General features: G+C 41.1%; 1 protein-coding gene across 6 annotated transcripts; it reads right to left on the bottom strand.

The window, feature by feature from the left end:
• Window positions 1–17,448, bottom strand: LOC128900692 (scaffold attachment factor B1-like). Of its 6 annotated transcripts, none has more exons than XM_054182116.1 (22): window positions 17,040–17,448; window positions 15,549–15,636; window positions 14,422–14,486; window positions 14,055–14,333; window positions 12,840–12,902; window positions 12,040–12,067; window positions 10,561–11,059; window positions 10,082–10,131; window positions 9,239–9,339; window positions 7,957–8,106; window positions 7,758–7,858; window positions 6,990–7,058; window positions 6,723–6,868; window positions 5,884–5,972; window positions 5,217–5,353; window positions 4,295–4,588; window positions 3,619–3,756; window positions 2,797–2,833; window positions 1,872–1,984; window positions 989–1,101; window positions 622–688; window positions 1–406 (listed from the first exon to the last, which is right to left on the bottom strand). In XM_054182116.1, the coding sequence occupies exons 1-22, from the start codon at window positions 17,229–17,231 to the stop codon at window positions 280–282; spliced, it is 2,946 nt and encodes a 981-aa protein (XP_054038091.1). In that variant the 5' UTR covers window positions 17,232–17,448; the 3' UTR covers window positions 1–279. The 6 variants fall into 6 exon arrangements, 5 of the variants coding, with proteins under 5 accessions (XP_054038091.1, XP_054038090.1, XP_054038093.1 ...); XM_054182115.1 differs by having other exon boundaries at window positions 2,797–2,836; window positions 17,040–17,445; XM_054182118.1 differs by lacking the exon at window positions 622–688 and having other exon boundaries at window positions 2,797–2,836; window positions 17,040–17,447.
• Window positions 17,449–17,503: the final 55 nt, after the last annotated feature.

Raw genomic sequence — 17,503 nt, 5'->3', positions numbered from 1 at the left:
TTAGTAGCCATAAACTGATTTTATTATTTTTGAAAAATGGAATGTTTCACTAACAGAAACTTTAAGTGATGTTTGACCAAGAACACATTTATTACAAAAAAAAAAAAAAAAAAGAAGGAACCCAACTGATAAGTTGATGTAACGTTTGGCTACAATGCGGCAGCAGTCTCGCTTTTTGTAATCACAAATTCAAGGTGACCCTGGTTAATAAAATTACCACCATTGACATCTGGCAATAAAAAAAAATAATATATATATATATGTATATATATAGTGCTTTCAGTAGCGGCGGGTAAAACGGGGTTCAGTCGGTCTGTTTGGCCGCTCCTGGCCCGCAAACACTCCTTGTATTCCACTACTCTGCATCATCTGGCTCTGGTTTCCAGCTTGCGTAAAGCCTCCACGCCTGAAAGCAAGACCAGACAAACTGAAAATTGCCCAGAAAATACTACTGTGACTCTGAGAAAAGATGTTTGCTATGGGCTTTTTGCTACTTGCCAACCCAGAGTTAAGTAGAAGCTGAAAGTATTATTTTTCACAGTTGACACAGGAATTTCGTCATTTATACAGAGCAGTCAACTATTACAAAAACATTATAAGCACTCTGACAAAGCTTCTTACCCCGACATCCCTCCTCGATTCATCACATGGCCTGGTCCTGACTGACCAGGCACGCTTCTATCACCACCTAATTAAAAAAAAAAAAAAAAAGAAAAAAAAAAAGAAAAAAAAGAAAAAAAAAAGAAAGGAAAGAAAAAAAAAAGAAAGGAAAGAAAAAAAAAAGAAAGGAAAGAAAAAAAAAAGAAAGGAAAGAAAAAAAGACAGACTTTTGTGTTTTCCTAATAAAAAAGCCACCTCGTTCCCAGAATTTTATTTGCTTTCTCAGTAATGCTGTTAAAGCTCCACAGGAATTTTAACTACCGCTAGAAGTTCAGCAGCAGTCATTCATAGAAAAAACCACGATCACACTGGTAAGCAGCAAGTGTACCTTGCCATCTCTCATGATCCCGTCCCATCATTCCTCCATCCACATTTCCCTGCCATGAACGATCTTGATGCCCCTCTAACTTTCGACCATGATCTCCCCAGTCACGTCCATCTCTTAAAAAAATAAAAGAACATCTTCTAGGTGTGTCCCTTATCCATTTAGCAGCATAGGGTAAAGCCAAACCACCATACCCCATACAAAAGTGTATTAAATAACTGTTAACGAAGCTGTATCTATCGCCACCCAACCATTGCAATAAAAACTGGTAAGAGAGAAACGACTAGAAACTTGCTGAACGGCATCTTTCGCACAACAAAGCTCGCCTTTTTCTGATCTACAGAGACGTAAGTAGTATCGCGATGTACTAGAACACTTAAACCTGGAACAATTCTTTGAGCACCATTCCTCTGCCTGGTACGTTTGTGCAGAACAGAACATTACGCATCCGGAATATGCCCAGTCGGTTTAAAGAGAAACCGCCAGGATTCCTGGCGAGTCTCCGCTCTCCACCCCCTCGACTTCACAGATTCTGACTCAATTTCCTTAAAACCTCATCACTAGCCACAAATGAGACTTTTGGCATTACTGGAGCATTCGGTACAGGACTGAATCTCATCTGTAGAAGAGAAAGTTATTTACAAGAGGATCAGTTACGAGCTGAGCTAACTGAGCAGCACCTCTTTACTCACTACGACGCTCCGTTCTCTTGATGCACGGGGGAGCTACATGCGCAAATTCCCTGTTTCTCCAGATGCTCGAAGAAAACTATCTGGAGAGAGGATTCACGCTGTAAAACCGCTTCCGCTGGCGCCCTTTGAAGGTTCACAGAGCGTTAAAATTTTAAGAACCAAGAAATCACTTCCCTTATTTCCTAGGCACTAACCGGGTTTGTGGAGGTATCCCTCTCCCTTCACTCATTCTTCTGTCAGACCCGTAGCCACCCCAACTATCCCGGGAGTGACGATCGGGCCCTCCATGGCGTTCATCTGAGTAATGCTGGAAGGCAAACGGTACAGAGTTATACTAAGAACCAATACGGATTTTCTTTTAGCATTGCAAAAAACCCCTCAGCTCCACAGAGGTTGTCTTTCCGTAAGCTGTCAAATAAAATAAAAGCAGAAAATAAAACAGTAGCTGTCTCAGTTTTTATTGGTTCAGTGTTGCTACTGTTGCACAGTTCGCTCTAGGCATTTATTCTGTTTCACAGCACAGATTTCACTCCACTCCCTGGTGGAGAAGGCTTTTTGTTTGGTATGGTGTTTCCAAGGCTTACATTCTGGTTCCAGATTTTTAATTTTTACAGAGAATATCTGCCTACTTCCAACCTCTCTTCTGAAATGAAAGGGTTTGTATACCATTGCGGTACTGGTTTTCACACCTGTCCTTTTACAGTCCTCTGCCTTATTCCCTTATGACACCAGTTATTTTCTACAAACCATTCAGACAAACATCAGAGAAGGATAAGACTCTGCAGTAACCTCCTCTTAATGCACTACAGACACCCAAGAGGTTAACCAGAAAATTTTTATCGCCACGTACCAGCCTGAAAAGATGCCGTACCGCAGCTCCCACGGCTTGGAGGTTTCCCCCCACCCCGATCTGTGGCTACCGCCCTAACGAGCAGATAACTTAATAACTTACATTCGGCACATTAGCGTGCAAAATCAGTTGCTGCTTGAACATCTGCTCAGTTTAAACCCAGTGGTCGTTGCATTTAAGAACCAGGCAGCATGCACACTGTGTTCTTTCCGCTTTGGGGTCAGTTTGTTTGGCTTTTTAACTGAAGCGGTTATTTGGGTATAACCCACCTGCCCATCTCGATCTGGTATTCCTCTTGAACCATCTCTTCTGGAACAAAAAAGACAAGTTTCGGTTGAACTGACACAGCGATCATAATTGCGACGTCTGTATGAAATAGCGCGTGAAAAGTTATCTTCATTAGGCTGTAAATCTGAGAACGCCAATGTTTGTTTACTGGTAGGATATTCAAATGAGTTTTTGTTTCATAGTATAGAAAGAAATCAAAGTAACATCTATTACTGTAACACGGGTAAGCAAGGCATCACTGAGGCACGGTCAGGTACTCGATGGTACCAAGGGAGAACACCGAGTGAAGCTACCAGTATCAGAAATGAGTTACAAGCAAAAGCAAAGCGGTGTGGTTTTTGCCAAAGATCCTTTGAGAGCAAAGCAGAAGTCTCAATAGCACTAGGCAGAAAGTATTGTTGCATTCTGTGGAATTAAAAAAATCTGCATTAGCCACAAAGATGAACGTAGGGAAAGTTTTAAAGCAAAAGGAAACAGCTAAATCTTAGGCTAATAGGGATTCATAAACCAGATTTCCATTCATCTAGAGAGAAGCTGTGGGATTTCCCTCGGCATCACAGCAGCCTACATTAGGACTTGGCTCATAATCTTTACACAGCCTCTCCCCGCTATGTCCGTAAATGATGGAAACACAGGATTGTTTCCAGTTCCAGTTCCAAAGGATGGAAACAAAAGGATGGAAACAAGCACAAGGGTCCTTTGTTTAGCTCTTCTCTTTTGGCACCCTTCAAGCCATCAGAAAGCCACAAAAAGGCACCTAATTTCCATAAAAGTATAGGAAGAAAAGACACTGCCTCACTGACCTGTCCAAACAATGATCTTGGTATCGGCCACGATCCCTGTGGTCAAAGTCGTGGAAGCGGTCTTGACGACTAAATTCAGAATGATACCTATCATCCATCGCCATTCGCTTTGCCTCTGGCCAGTACGGGTCATCTCGCCTGCAAACAAGGTCACAACTAGTAGTAATCTCAAAATAACCTTCCTTTCCTGCTCTCTTGATATCAAACCTCGTTCAATCCAATTATCCAAAAAATTACTTTTGATTTACAATTAAAAACCTTTGTGTGATAAGTGCGCATCGCATTTCAGTTTCAGAGAAAGCTGGGTGTATTGACACTATACAAAAAGCTTAATCTCAGCATGTGCTGACGCGAGAGGAGAATTAGCATCTGTTCCTGCTAGCTATCCTGCGTTAGAACCTGTAAGCAGGTTCTATTCCTGGTCGCTTCCTCTTTGGGCAATAAGAATTTTATACCTGCTGTAATAAAATTGTGCTTATAGGTATACAAGTATGACAGTTGCTCTTTCTCAAAATCAATATTAAAGCGTTAAAAGCGCCGTGTAAATGGTCTTCCAGTTGTGAACTCCCATGACTGCTTTAGCAAAGAGTACTCCCAATTTACACAGGCTTTAGAATGTTCTGTCTGTAACTGGATGTGGCCAAAGAATTTGGAATCTTATCACAGGTATCGTTACCTGCCGTCAGGATCATAAGGCCTTCTCATGGCAGATCGCCGTTCTTGTTCGTAGCGCAGCTGTTCCTGCTGACGTCGCAGCTCTTCCCTCTCCCGCTGAATTCGTTCCTGTTCTCGTCTCCGTTCCTGCTCTATGTGCATTCTTTCTCTCTCCAATCTCTCCCTCTCCAAGCGCTCTCTGTCAAGACGCTGCCTTTGAAATTCAAGTCGCTCTCGCTCTCTCTGGAGCCTCTGTCTTTCATCCCGCTCATGAATAGCTTGAAGACGTTGTTCTCGTTCTCGCCTCTCTCTCTCTCTAATTGAAAAAGAGACATTTTGGTTTTAATTGAGAATCTTAAGTCTCAGCTTTACTGCTTCTTTGTTTTGGGTGGGGTTTCTTGCATGCTTTTTTTTTTTTTTTTAATTTAGTTTATATGTTCTTCCAACTACCTGCTTAAATGTGAATGACCTCTTCTCAACTAGATCACAGCTTAGTTTTAAAAAAAGAAAAAACATCTATACAGATGAAAGAAGCAAGGGTAAACATTCTGCGTAAGTCACACAGCATCCACACTAAGTCAGCTCTGAAAAAGCTTTCATAGAGCACAGCACGTCCTAAGAAAAAATCTGACAAACAGAAAGTATTTACAAACTTCCAGGGAGGAAAATCAAATATGGACATTCAAATCTGACTGAGTGGAATGTAAGACCTGAAAGCACCTACAAAGGTTATTATTCAACAAGAGTCTCCCGAAAAGCACAGGCTGATTTTAGTAAAAACCTTCATAATTTGGCATTATGTCTGTTCTATCGATAGATTAGTATCAAATCGATCTGAGATGTTGGAGGGCCAGCTTGACACTGCTTTGCAGTCTGTTCAAAGCACAGATAAGGGAAGTAAAAACATGCCATTCAAAGCTTCGAGCAAAAGTGGAAAAACTCACCGGCGTCTTTCCGTTTCCCTGATTTCTCGTTCCCTCTGTCTCTGACGTTCACGTTCTCGCTGCTCTTTGATTTTATCAAACGATAAAATATCTTGCTTTTCTTTGCTCTCAGATTTGCGATCTTGGCTTTTTGTACTCTGAGTTAAATCAAAACAATACATTAGCTGAACACAGTGCATTTTTAGCTAAAATTCGTAGGCAGAAGGCCTACCTTATGCCAACCTGAACAAACAAGATTATCCTACCTTCCCAGAGGTAAACAATGTTGGAATTTCAGGGAAAAGCAACCCGAATTTGGCAAGAACTTATAAAGAGTTTTAATATATATAAATACTAGGGGCATATAATCTGACTTGCACTGGTGGCAAACCATACACCACTTTAAAGGTCACCGGCCACCACACTCCATGCTCAGGGAAACACATCATCTTAACACCATTTTCATACTGCAACTCCACTTCTTCAACTAGGACAGCAACACCAAAAACTATAAAGAAGGTGAAGCATTTACCTTTGCAGCATCCTTAACACTCTAATGCTTTCTAAAAAGTGATAAAAGGACAACTGATCCCAATAGGCAAGGAAAAACATCCCTTCACCTGTATGCATGTAAAGCTATTTGACATTTATATTTACAAAAAAAGGCTTCCCTGAAAGTTGCACTTACCCTCTCTTTTGATGTAGAAGTTTTCACGCTAATAACTGGTTCTCCTTTAGATTTATCCATTACCACTGTCCTCTCAGTTCCTCGACTCACTAGAAAACAAAATACATCTGAGAATAAATAATACACAAGACATTCAAAAATTCTTATGAGATTTAAAACCGTCAGGATACACGGCAGTAAAAAATTATTTTATTGAGATTTTAAATCACTTATAGGAGAATACATTTATGATTTAAATAGCTTACCAAGATTTGGCCAAGTTGGGGATGGGGGCAGTAAAGCTATCACAAAATTACAGTAGTGTTTTCTGGCAGGGATGACACTTTAAAAAAAGCAATTTAATTTCATTCTTGTCTGCAAAATACACACCTTTGCCACAGTTAAGAAACCCAACAAAAAACAACCATCCCTGAAAAAAGCACTCAGAACTGCACACTGTGTCAAGTCTAAACCCAGTGACAGTTCCATCGAATTCACAGTTTTGAGGATTTAAAGCCCAGTAATTATGAGTAAGTCAGAAAAAAGCGTTTAAGGTATTTTCTGGTGTTGTTTGTTGTTCACCAGTATTACTAAGTACGCTTCATTGTCTTTTTTGTTGGAATATGAATCACATCTAATAAGAACACTGAGGTTTGCAGAAGGTGAAGTCTTTTAATCAGCCACAATTCTGAATGTTTATACTTGTTCTTCCATTTCCTACCTGGCTGATACAGGAAATTTTTCTGGATGCAAAGCAGAAGCTTTGTTGCAGTTGCTTATATTCTTTGTTCAATTGTTCTAAATTTGTTTTTTTTAAATAAGTATCCTTGAAAACATTTCTGAAAGGCAGCTAGAATTACCTGATTTGCTTGCCCTAGATCTATCAGAGGATCCGGCCTTTTGTTCATCTTTCTCTTTTCCTTCTTTTTCATCTTTTCCATCTTTTTCTGATTTCTTAGCATCATCTTTTTTATCAGTCTTCTCCTCCTTCTTAGTACCAACAGACCTATAGGTAAACTTTGCTTTAATAGAGAACCTAACAAAAAGTGCTATGACCACTCTGATCAAGCCACCATCTCAAAAAACCAAAACAAAAACTCAACACAAAAACCCCTCACTCCCAATACCTTCCATGCTGCTGTGCTGAAGCCAATGCATACTTGTACGCACGATTAAGTGTAGCAGCCAATCCTAAGCTAAAGGTGACCAAAAGTGAGAAACAACAGATAATCCTTCTGAATATTTGGCAACTCTTAGTGCTGGAAGTCTTCTGTTCTGCCTATAAGTAAAGTTCATGCTTAGCATAGGGAGAAAAGGGCCCACCTATGTATAGGTCAAGCTCCACCAGAAGAGCTTTTGTAAACAAATACTGTAAGCACCTAATGCAAGCAGGCCAGCCTGCCAATGCATCTCCTTTGTCAAATCTTTTAAAATTTTATGAGAAAACAAAAATCAGTAAAGCAAAATACCTCTTTCAAAAGCAACAGACCACATGAAAAACAAACATTGAAGTATCACTTGCTGAGCATGCAAACAGTCTATCAAAAAGACAGAATAAATTCTGGAAATATTTAATTAAAAGAGCAGACTACGCCAGAGTCAGATGAGAGGATAAACGATTTTGATAAAAATTGATTGATTGGGTATCTCCTGATGTAACTGGCAAGTTTTGATACTGAACCCCGAAGAGCTCCATATTTCTGAACAGAGGGCCAATTAAGATGCACTCACTGCTGCAGAGTATCAATTTCAATTTTTCATGAACTACTCCTTTTTCAGATGCTGTATAACGCAGTGAATTGACATTTGCTATAGTTAACTGTTCACTTTGGTCATGTGGCTGCATTTCAACTGAGTGGCCTTTAAACCCAGAAAAATACCCCAAACCGCTTTACTTCTCAGATTTGGACTCCGCAGAATGATGCTTGTCTTTTTCCTTCCTTGTTTCACCTTCCTTTTTGTCTGACGGCTTTTTTCCAGCTGGTTCATTTTTTGCCTAGAATTTTAGCCAGAAATATTATTATAATAAGAGACAGACATTAAAGTTGCACACTTTTATTTTCATTACACTGTCACAGAATAGCTACCACTTACTTTTTCCACAGAAATCATTTTTCCATGCAGCTCTGTTCTGTGGAGATGATTAATGCACTTAGTGGCTTCTTCAGATGTTGACATCGTAACAAAGCCGTAACAGCGAGCACCAGGACTGCGAGCATTTGTCACTACTTTTGCACCAACCACCTTTGGGAAAAAAAATAAATTATTCCGTGTTTGCAGATCTGTCGCCAAATGAATTCCAACTTAACCACCATTTGAGCAGCTCTATCTACCAGTACCACACAGTATAGCACCTATCCGCTTTTAACAGGGAGGAAATACACTCGACACACAACGTTCCATCAGCTTTCTCAGAAGACAACACCGCTAGGCTTGTTTGACAGGCAGCAAGGAAATACGACATAAACAGCGCTTACACTCAAGTCAAGAGCAACACAACCACATCTGAAAAGGTTCAAATTTAAAATTATTCCACATGTATTCTGAAAAGAAGTATAAAACGAACACAAAATTCTATGAAACAGATGAATCCAACAGTGGAACAGATTGTTGATACAGCTCTGCTGAAAGAGAGACCGCCATAATAACCAGCTCAGAAAACTGATCTTCAAGCTGCTGAGCAGGTCAGTAAGTTAAGGAAGACACATGTATGCAGGGGAGGGTGGGGTGTAGTAATAAAAATTTAAAAAAAAAACAAACCACAAACCAAACAAAAAACCCCACCCAAACCTACCACCACTTTGTCTTTTCTTACAGGACACCTCTGCTCGTTTCTGTCCACAGATGAATCTCTGACAGCGCAGAGGCACGCGCTTAGTGACACAAATGTTTAATATTACTTTCAGAAATGTATTAGGAGGAAGGGGAGATGGCCATGGAAAGACTTCCCTTCCACAACTTCTGCTCTCATATCCTAGCTGGCACTAAAGGACAAATGGAAGCCTGCCCTCAAAGACTAGATTTCTCAAACGAATACCCGATTAAAAACATAACCGTATGAAACAGCATTAACTATCGCTGGACACCCAAGAGGTATAATTAGACTATAGCACAATAGATGATGACCCACTAGTTTCTCCTGTTGAGAATTGCCTCATTTTTACAGATATGTGCACAGAGATCCTCTGAAACCTGGACCTCTGCCACCCCCCCACCCCCATTTCCGACAACCTTCTTTATGAAGTATGCTACTAGAACACAAGAAAGTTAAGTGCTTAACCTACCTAGCTGCTCATTAGGAAAAATAAGAGCTAACTTTAAGGTCATTCTTTTAAATTGATAAAATGGTTTGTTAATTTACATATTCGCTACATACCTTCCCATACTTGCTGAAAAGATTCTTCAAGTCTGTAGCTCTAGTAGAGGATGAAAGTCCACTAACCCACAAATTCCTGCCAGAACCACTACCCGCGCGGCCTAAGGTACAAAAAAGCCAAACATAAAAGACCGTGTAGCACAAGAATGCAACAGTGAAAAAGTAATCGCCCTACAAACCCCACATTATTTTTTTTCTTCATAGACCGTGTCAAACGCAATTTTACTTCTGCCTCTTCCAACCAATCCGAAAAATCAACAGACACATTGCAGTCTGCAAAAATGAACTTCTGAACTCCATACTTGATGTGCATTTGAATAGGTCTTAATGAGTTTTCATCTACATATTGTCTTCCTACACTTCAATCACTTTTATAAGAATTACAAAGTATTAAATGTTAATTCACAGGAGACTTTTTTTTTTAAAAATACTGTCAGCTAATAAGGTTACAGAAGTTATATACACCGAAATTTACAATTTATGCTTTGAAGGCTATGTTACAACATTGACAGTTCACTGAATTAACAGTCCTCACCAAAATTACCAGAGTATTAACCTATAGATTTAGGCATCGGCTGAGATTTTTTGGACAAATACTGGTCTTGACGGTATCTATCACCATTCATGAAGCTAGTGGGACTCCAATGTAACTATACCGGTGAAGACATACACATGCTCAGGGAATTAGAAGAACACAAAAAATAAACAATGCAAGAAAGGGAAGTCAAAAAGTGAGAACTATTACTCCATTCGCTCCTTTGAACGTTTACTTACTACAATTAACTAACATGATCCCATTATATTTTTTCAAGGCATTTGTACATTTTTTAAAAAAACACATACCTTTATCATCCTTTGAGATTATCTTTGTATCTCTGTCCTCCTCAACAGGGCTAAAGACAAAAGATCATGTTATTCAACCGATCATAAGCAAAAAGAACATTAATTCTAGATTGTGCACTAAAATTGGATACCTACCAGTATATTAGTTCTGAAATAAACGCTATCTTTGCAAATTTACAGAAGAGTGTCAGGAAATATGGGATTTGTACCCTTAAAAGGACAATTCTGTTTTGCAGATGACAGAAATAAGAGCAATTTATTAAACAACCTTTGAAGGTTGAGGAAGGAAAGAAATCAAACCCTCTGTGTTAAAAAAAAAAATAATTAATATCTGCACATGGAGAAATAAAACAGATTCTTTAGGAATAGGCTACAATTTCATCAGTCTCGGTGGCCAATTGAAGGAAACAGCTTATTCGCATCACTTAACGACCAATGAAAAAAGATAGCATCTGGTCTATAACGGAGAAAAAACAAACCTCTTTTTCTGATCACCGCCCTCACTGCTTGAGGACTCTTTAGTGGCAGGGGATTCCTCAGAATTAGCTTTGTCTTCTGTTTTCTTGCCATCTTCTTTGCTATCTTGGCCTTCGGGACCTGCGCCTTTCTCCGCTGTTTCCCCACTAGAGGCTTCCAGGCCTTGGGAGCGTTTGCTACTCTGATCGCTTAGGGTCTCTACTACTAAAGATTCAGAGTCCGGTTTCTCTTCCTCTATTGTCTGTTCCCTTGTCTCCCCTTTTGCTACAACTAAACGCTTTGCTTCCTTCCTTGCCATAGCTTGTGCCGATTTGCTGTCCAAATCTAAAGCATCTTCCTCCAACTGAGTGGCAGCAAGAGCGTCCTCTTCCTCTGCTAGCCTCTTGCCTGGCACCACGTTACTTGCTTCCTGTGCATGTGGCTGCTCCGCTTCGCAAGTTTCTTCGTTAAGTGGTTCAGATTTACAAGTTTCCCCCAAAATGTCGAGTATTTTCTCATTTTCTACGGATTTAACAGGAATAGAATGGCACAAGATTTAATCACCAGGGAAATACAGCAATCACAAATGTGGAACTGGCATGGCTGCCACACTAACACCAAGAGAACTTCTAAGCTACACAGAGATTGGAAAACCCTAGTGTACACAGTGTTAAAAGCGCTACGCTAACTGCTGTCTGACAAACTACCAAATCAGCCCTAAAATGTTAACAGGGAAGAAAAATGCCCCCACAGATTTAACAAAAACCTTCTGGCTGATCCTTGATATTCTTCATGAAATCATTCAGCTCTGTTTCTTCTCTAGTTAGCTTCCAGAGTCCGAGATGCTTAACTGAACGTATCAAGGCACTGAGAGTTCAATTTCCAAATTTCTGTGACATTCTTTTAGCAGACAGTCCAACATGAGAACTGGGCATCTTCTGATGGTGTACGAGTGCATTTGCAGTCCAGAAAGCGAATAGGATCTGTAGAAAATTCCTGTGACGACAGTGTGTTCCTTCTTCTGAAGTTCAGCCACTCTTTAATTTCTGTTCTGTACCAAAGCTGCGTATTACCTGCCCTCCTGTATTTTTATTCACAGAACTACAGTACAGTGTGATATCACAAGATCTGTTTTCAGAACCTTTACATCTTTAAGGATCATTCCTTAACTCCACTGGAGGTAACAGTTCTACGGAACCATTTCATCACATTAAATACATGTTTCCATAAAGCGGTTATTCACAGATCTGGTGATATGACTGGGTTTCCAATCTCTATGACCCTGCATAACCTGGATTGTCCACCAAAACGTACACTACAGTAATGCATTTAAAAAAAAAAACAGGGACACAAAAAGAATTAAATAAAGAATGAAACTGTTTCAATGCCCAGGACTTCTTTTTTTTTTAATTTAAACAAAAAAAAAATCCACAATCCAAAAACAAACCAAAAAACAATCAAACCAAAAAAACAACAAAAACACAAAACCAAAAAACCAGTACCTGGCTCCAAAGGTAACTCTCCAAGCTCCTGCAGTGAAAAAGTTACAAAAATAACAAAACATCACTATGTTGTAATAAGTCAAGGTGTTATTCTGAATGACACCTCTCACCCCCCCCAAGATAGGAGAGAATTTAGGGAGTTACTATCATTTAGCCTACTTCATTTTTGAAATGTTGAATTTTAATAAATTTGGCACAAGAAGGTTTAAACATTACTTTTTAGCACCTTGAAGTTTTAAGAAATGTGTAAAACTTCAGTATTTCTCGGACATCTTTTGAACACACAGTACACATTCACATGGGTAAATAAATCAACAAATGCAAGTTGCATAAAGCAAAGCTTATCTTCATGTTACCCTTCTCTAAAGACTATTTTATGAAGTCTGCTTTCCGAAAACAGGATTGACAGAAACACCAGCTTCACCAGGACTTACAAGTGTCCTTAACCTACCAGGAGTGATCCGGGAAGTATTTCAGGAATAGGCCAGTTTCAGCTTTGTTGTCAACACGGGATACATACTTTTAATGGAATTTAAATATAACTGAGTTGGTTTATACAACAGATAAAAAGAATCCAATCTACCACCCAAACTCAGTATGACATATAGATCATATATACACGACCAGATAGATAAACAGATAGATATCTTTGTCCATATGATTAAATTAGAAAGGCATGAGTTCTTATTCTTTGCAGAATAAGAATGCACCCACTGTGTACTACCTGTATATATACTGTTTCAGCATACAGTTGATAATTATGCCTTTTTGTTTGTAAAGAAAAATTGGTTATCATTTACCTTTATTACGGTTAAATCAGACGAAGAAGCACCTAAACTGTTTCCAACATCTTCAACCTCTACCTTTAAAAAGTAAACAAAGACATTTTGTTATTTATAAAAGAATGGTATTGCGAATGAAACCTGAATGAGAAACAAAAGATTTTATTTTCGCTGACAACTGATATTAAGCAAACATATTTAGCATCCAAAACAACCAATAAGGGTAAAAACTGACCAGCGACCCCCACACTTCTTCCTGATCTCCACTGAGTAAGCTCTCTCACTACCTCTCAAATGTGTTGGTCGGCTCACAAAAAACTTTAAGGATGGGGCTTCCAACAGCAAATTTCTCTTACTCTTTCTCTCTTATTTACAGCAACAGCACAGAGCCAAAAGTCTATGGGACTTGATAACTGTTTTCTTTACTGATAAAAGACAACCGCAAGAGCTGACCTGGGGTCTGGTAGTTTAGTCACTGAAAAAAACCCCTACTTTCTGGGTATTTCTATTTGACTTGTCTGGGACAGGGATATGCTTGGTAATAGGGGGTTAAGCTTATTTCTGCAACTTTCAGATTTGGGTGGAGAACTTTAGACTCTTGTAGTCCAGACTGATGACACAATGTGCACGCACAACAAAAAGCTAAGCTATACTTCCCTATTAGATGGGGCAGAAATAACTTTCTTCAAATGCTTTGTTGTACAATTCAGGAGATAAGCACTTGACTTGGGGGAAAAAAAATTATCTTCTAGTCCAGATGGACAATATCATATAAGCAGTGCAACAGCCAGATGAACACAGAAAGCCAACGTAAAAACACTTTCAACACCTGAGTAACTGTGAGACCCTATCTGAACAGAAAAAATAGTCTAGAATATAGTTCCCAGAATGTTGTTGTTCAGCTGAAGTAAATAAGCCTACAGCATTTGTATACCTCACATATCCTCCTAAATAAAAGAAAAATATGAAAATGGGAATGTAAACGTACGGTGAAGCAGAGTTCAAAGCATGATTAAAACAAACGCTTTCTGGATTACTATTATATGTGTACAAACAACATCTAAGCATTTTAAAATCAAGAACGCTATTTCCACAAATATGTAAAGGAAGAAAAAGCAATGACCATGAGAACTGGCAGAGTCCTTACTTGTTTCAAATACTCTTTAGCTTATGTTTTGCTATTTAATTAAAAAAAAAATAAAATCTGATTCCACGCACATAAGAGATGCATACCATCACTACTGGTATTTCTCTTGATTCTTCTTTAATTTCTGAGAATTGTGGGGATGCCTCCAAGTTACCCATAGCATATTCTGTAGGCTGATCTGGAAGTTCTTTCACTTCTGCATCAGCATTTTCTTTACTATCAGACAGTGAGTCAAGAATATTATCAGCACTGTAATCCTCTCCGCAATCTACCGCATTGCCATTATCTATTTCAGCTTCATCTAACACACTAATATCCATCATGTCAATATCCTGCAAGTTATCCAAACTTGCTTCAATATCCTCCTGTAAAAAGAAAAAAAGTATATATAATAGCCATTGTAATTTGAAAGCAATGCTATCACTACTTTGCTTCAAACGCAGTCTTGCATACCTGTCCATCTCCCGAATCCTCTTCCAGGCCATTATCTTCTACTCCCTCTTCATCTGGTCTACGTCCTAACAACATTACGATCGTTAGAATGAAAAGAAAGTAACAGCATGTATCCTTCAAGTTTTATTTTTTCATCAGAGTTGATATTCCATTCAGTTTAGTTATCTGCTCTTTCCTTATCTTCCACAACTGAGTGCCTATATATCATCCTAGTTCAGTAACTGACAAACATGCTACAGTCTGAGGTCTGTCATGACTTCAAGAAGCACCGCTGTGCACTCCCCAGAACATCTGGCTCAGCTGAGACTGCAGTAATGTATTATCTCAGCCTTTCATTTCTTTACAGACATTTACAAAAAGGAAAAAAGAAAAAAGCAACCAAAGGGAAAACCCAACATAAAACAATGAAAAAAAACCCCTCTACAAAAGAATGAAAAATCCCACTGTATTTGTAAGCATTACTGCAGTGCTCCGCTTATCAGCTGGACACAAAATTTCGGAACTCACATTACTGAAAACAGTTTGCTAGTTTCAGCACCAAACAGGAACTCCTCAAACTTAGAGCTAAGCAGTTGCTTCAGCTTTTATGAATGTAGCTCAAAAACTACAAGCACATTACAATAAAAAAGGAGGAAGGATTTGAGAGCTAAGAGGAACATCTCACCTATTTTCCATTCCAACACTAAAAGCGCTAAAACATACGTTAGGTATTTTTCTGAGACTTGAACATGAATGTGATTACCAAAGATATCTCTGCTTTTAGCCATAGTTTTGACATTTGTTCTGTTTCCAGTTAAGATTTCACATTTAAGTTTGCAAGCAAATGTAACATCACTCCAAACTGGATCTAATAACAAAAATCCGAGTCAAACAAACTAGTTGGCAAAACATTTGAATTTCATCTCATGAATTTACATTTTTGCGTAAGTCAAAATTAATAATTTAACTAAAGCTATAGCTTTGGGACGGCAAAACATTCAGCAATAGTGCCAAAATGAAACCAAGTACTTTGCCAAAAGGAAAAGCAGACTTCAGAAAAAAAATTAGCATGGTTCCATTTCATGAGTTAAAGTTGCTAGAAAACCCAAGGGAGATGGGGGTGAAGATCCTCTCTAACTGCCCTGTACCTTTGCTGCTTCTTTTGGGAGTTTTCTTCATGATATTTTCTGAAACTACTGGAATTTCATCAGGATTCCCCCCTTCCTCCTCAATAGCCTGTTAAGGGGAAAAGATAAAGATATGATATATCAAGACAGACATAATAATTACATTTGTGCGTTTCTGTTGAATTTAAGAGCTGGACACCAGAGGCAGAAAAATACTGAAACAAGAATCTAGTGCTTTGAATTAGATAGCAGCAACTTGGATACACAAACCAAACGCCATGGGATCAAAGCAACAAGCACACAAGAAACAGTAATATGTTGGTGTAAAGTTTCTGGAAAGCAGTCAGCAGCATAACCTACAGACAAAAAAAAAAAGTCAATCCTACAGCATTTGCAACAGTGCACAGATACCCGGAGTGTTGTGACAGTGTAAGAACCTTGTCTCTAGGAGACGGCAGGCATCAAGTCAATGAAAACGGTTTGCATGCTACTAACATAGAATCATAGAATAGTTCGGGTTGGAAGGGACCTTAAAGATCACCCAGTGCCACCCCCTGCCCTGGGCAGAGACACCTCCCACCAGCCCAGGCTGCTCCAAGCCCCGGCCAACCTGGCCTTGAACCCCTCCAGGGATGGGGCAGCCACAGCTTCTCTGGGCAACCTGGGCCAGGGGCTCACCCCCCTCACAGCAAACAGTTTCTTCCTAACAGTCAATCTAAATCTCCCCTCCTTCAGTTTGAAACCATTCCCCCTCGTCCTGTCATTACACTCCCTGATCCAGAGTCCCTCCCCGTCCTCCTGTAGGCCCCCTTTAGGGACTGGAAGGGGCTGGAAGGTCTCCCCGGAGCCTTCTCTTCCCCAGGCTGAACCCCCCCAGCTCTCTCAGCCTGTCCTCACAGTAGAGGGGCTCCAGCCCTCGGATCATCTTCATGGCCCTCCACGGGACCCACTCCAACAGCTCCGTGTCCTCCTTGTGCTGAGGGCTCCAGGGCTGGACGCAGTGCTCCAGGTGGGGTCTCACCAGAGCGGAGCAGGGGGGCATACCAAACATTCTGACGAGGATACTGTGTACAGGCTACCAGCTAGAAAGCCAGCAAGGAAATGAGCACGCAGCAAAAAGCCTAGCAAACAGTGCACAGAACCGTAAATCCGGGAGCTCAGTGCATGGTGGGGAAAGGCCAGTGATGCATGAAACCAGAAACACCCGGGCCGAGTGCCGCGGCAGACGCGCAGTGCTGTGTCCCCCGAGGAAATCGGAGATGGGCTCGCAGGCACCTCCCCCCCGCTCCCTCCCCCGCTACCACACGAGACCGGCGGCTCCAGAGGCGAGCCTGAGACAGCCAAGTACGGGGCCACGCTCGCGCTGGGCCTGACGGGCCCCGCAGAACCGACCCCCCGCTCCCCGCAGCCCCGTTCCCTCCGCTCCACGGCCGTTTGGCGCCATTTTCCTCAGCAGCGCCCGGCGGGGCTGCGCCGCCCCCGCCGGCAGCCCCGGCGCGTCTCCCGGCTCACCTTCCTGAGCCGCTCCGTCAGGACGCTCTTGTTCCCGCTGCTGTCCAAATTGCGGCGCTTGAGTTCCGCCCGCAAGTCTATGACGCGCAGCTCGCTCAGCCGCCGCCGGTTTTCCGACTCCGAACTGGAGACTCCCGACCCACCCACGGAGGCAGGTTCTCCCTGCCCGGCCGCTGACTGACTCTCCGCCATAGGGCCGTTGTTTCGACTCGCACGCGCGGAGCAAGGCAGGTTAAAAAAACCCCAACAAAACAAAACAAACACCCCGCGCAAAGCCGCGGTTGCGGCACAAAATGGTGGCAAAAACGAGACGCGCTGAAGAGAAAGGGGGAGGGAAGGAAAAGGCACCGCAGTCCGCACGCGCGCTGACCACCAGGCCCGCAGGGGTTGTGCGCATGCGCGGAGAGTAACGTCCCCGCTCCGGAGCGGGCCCCTGGGGGTGCGCGTGCGCACTACTTCCTTCG

Source organism: Rissa tridactyla, chromosome 22 (assembly GCF_028500815.1).
Source record: "Rissa tridactyla isolate bRisTri1 chromosome 22, bRisTri1.patW.cur.20221130, whole genome shotgun sequence".
NCBI lineage: Eukaryota > Metazoa > Chordata > Aves > Charadriiformes > Laridae > Rissa > Rissa tridactyla.
Note: the sequence above shows the minus strand (reverse complement) of the source record. Positions and strands in the feature narration are given on the sequence as shown.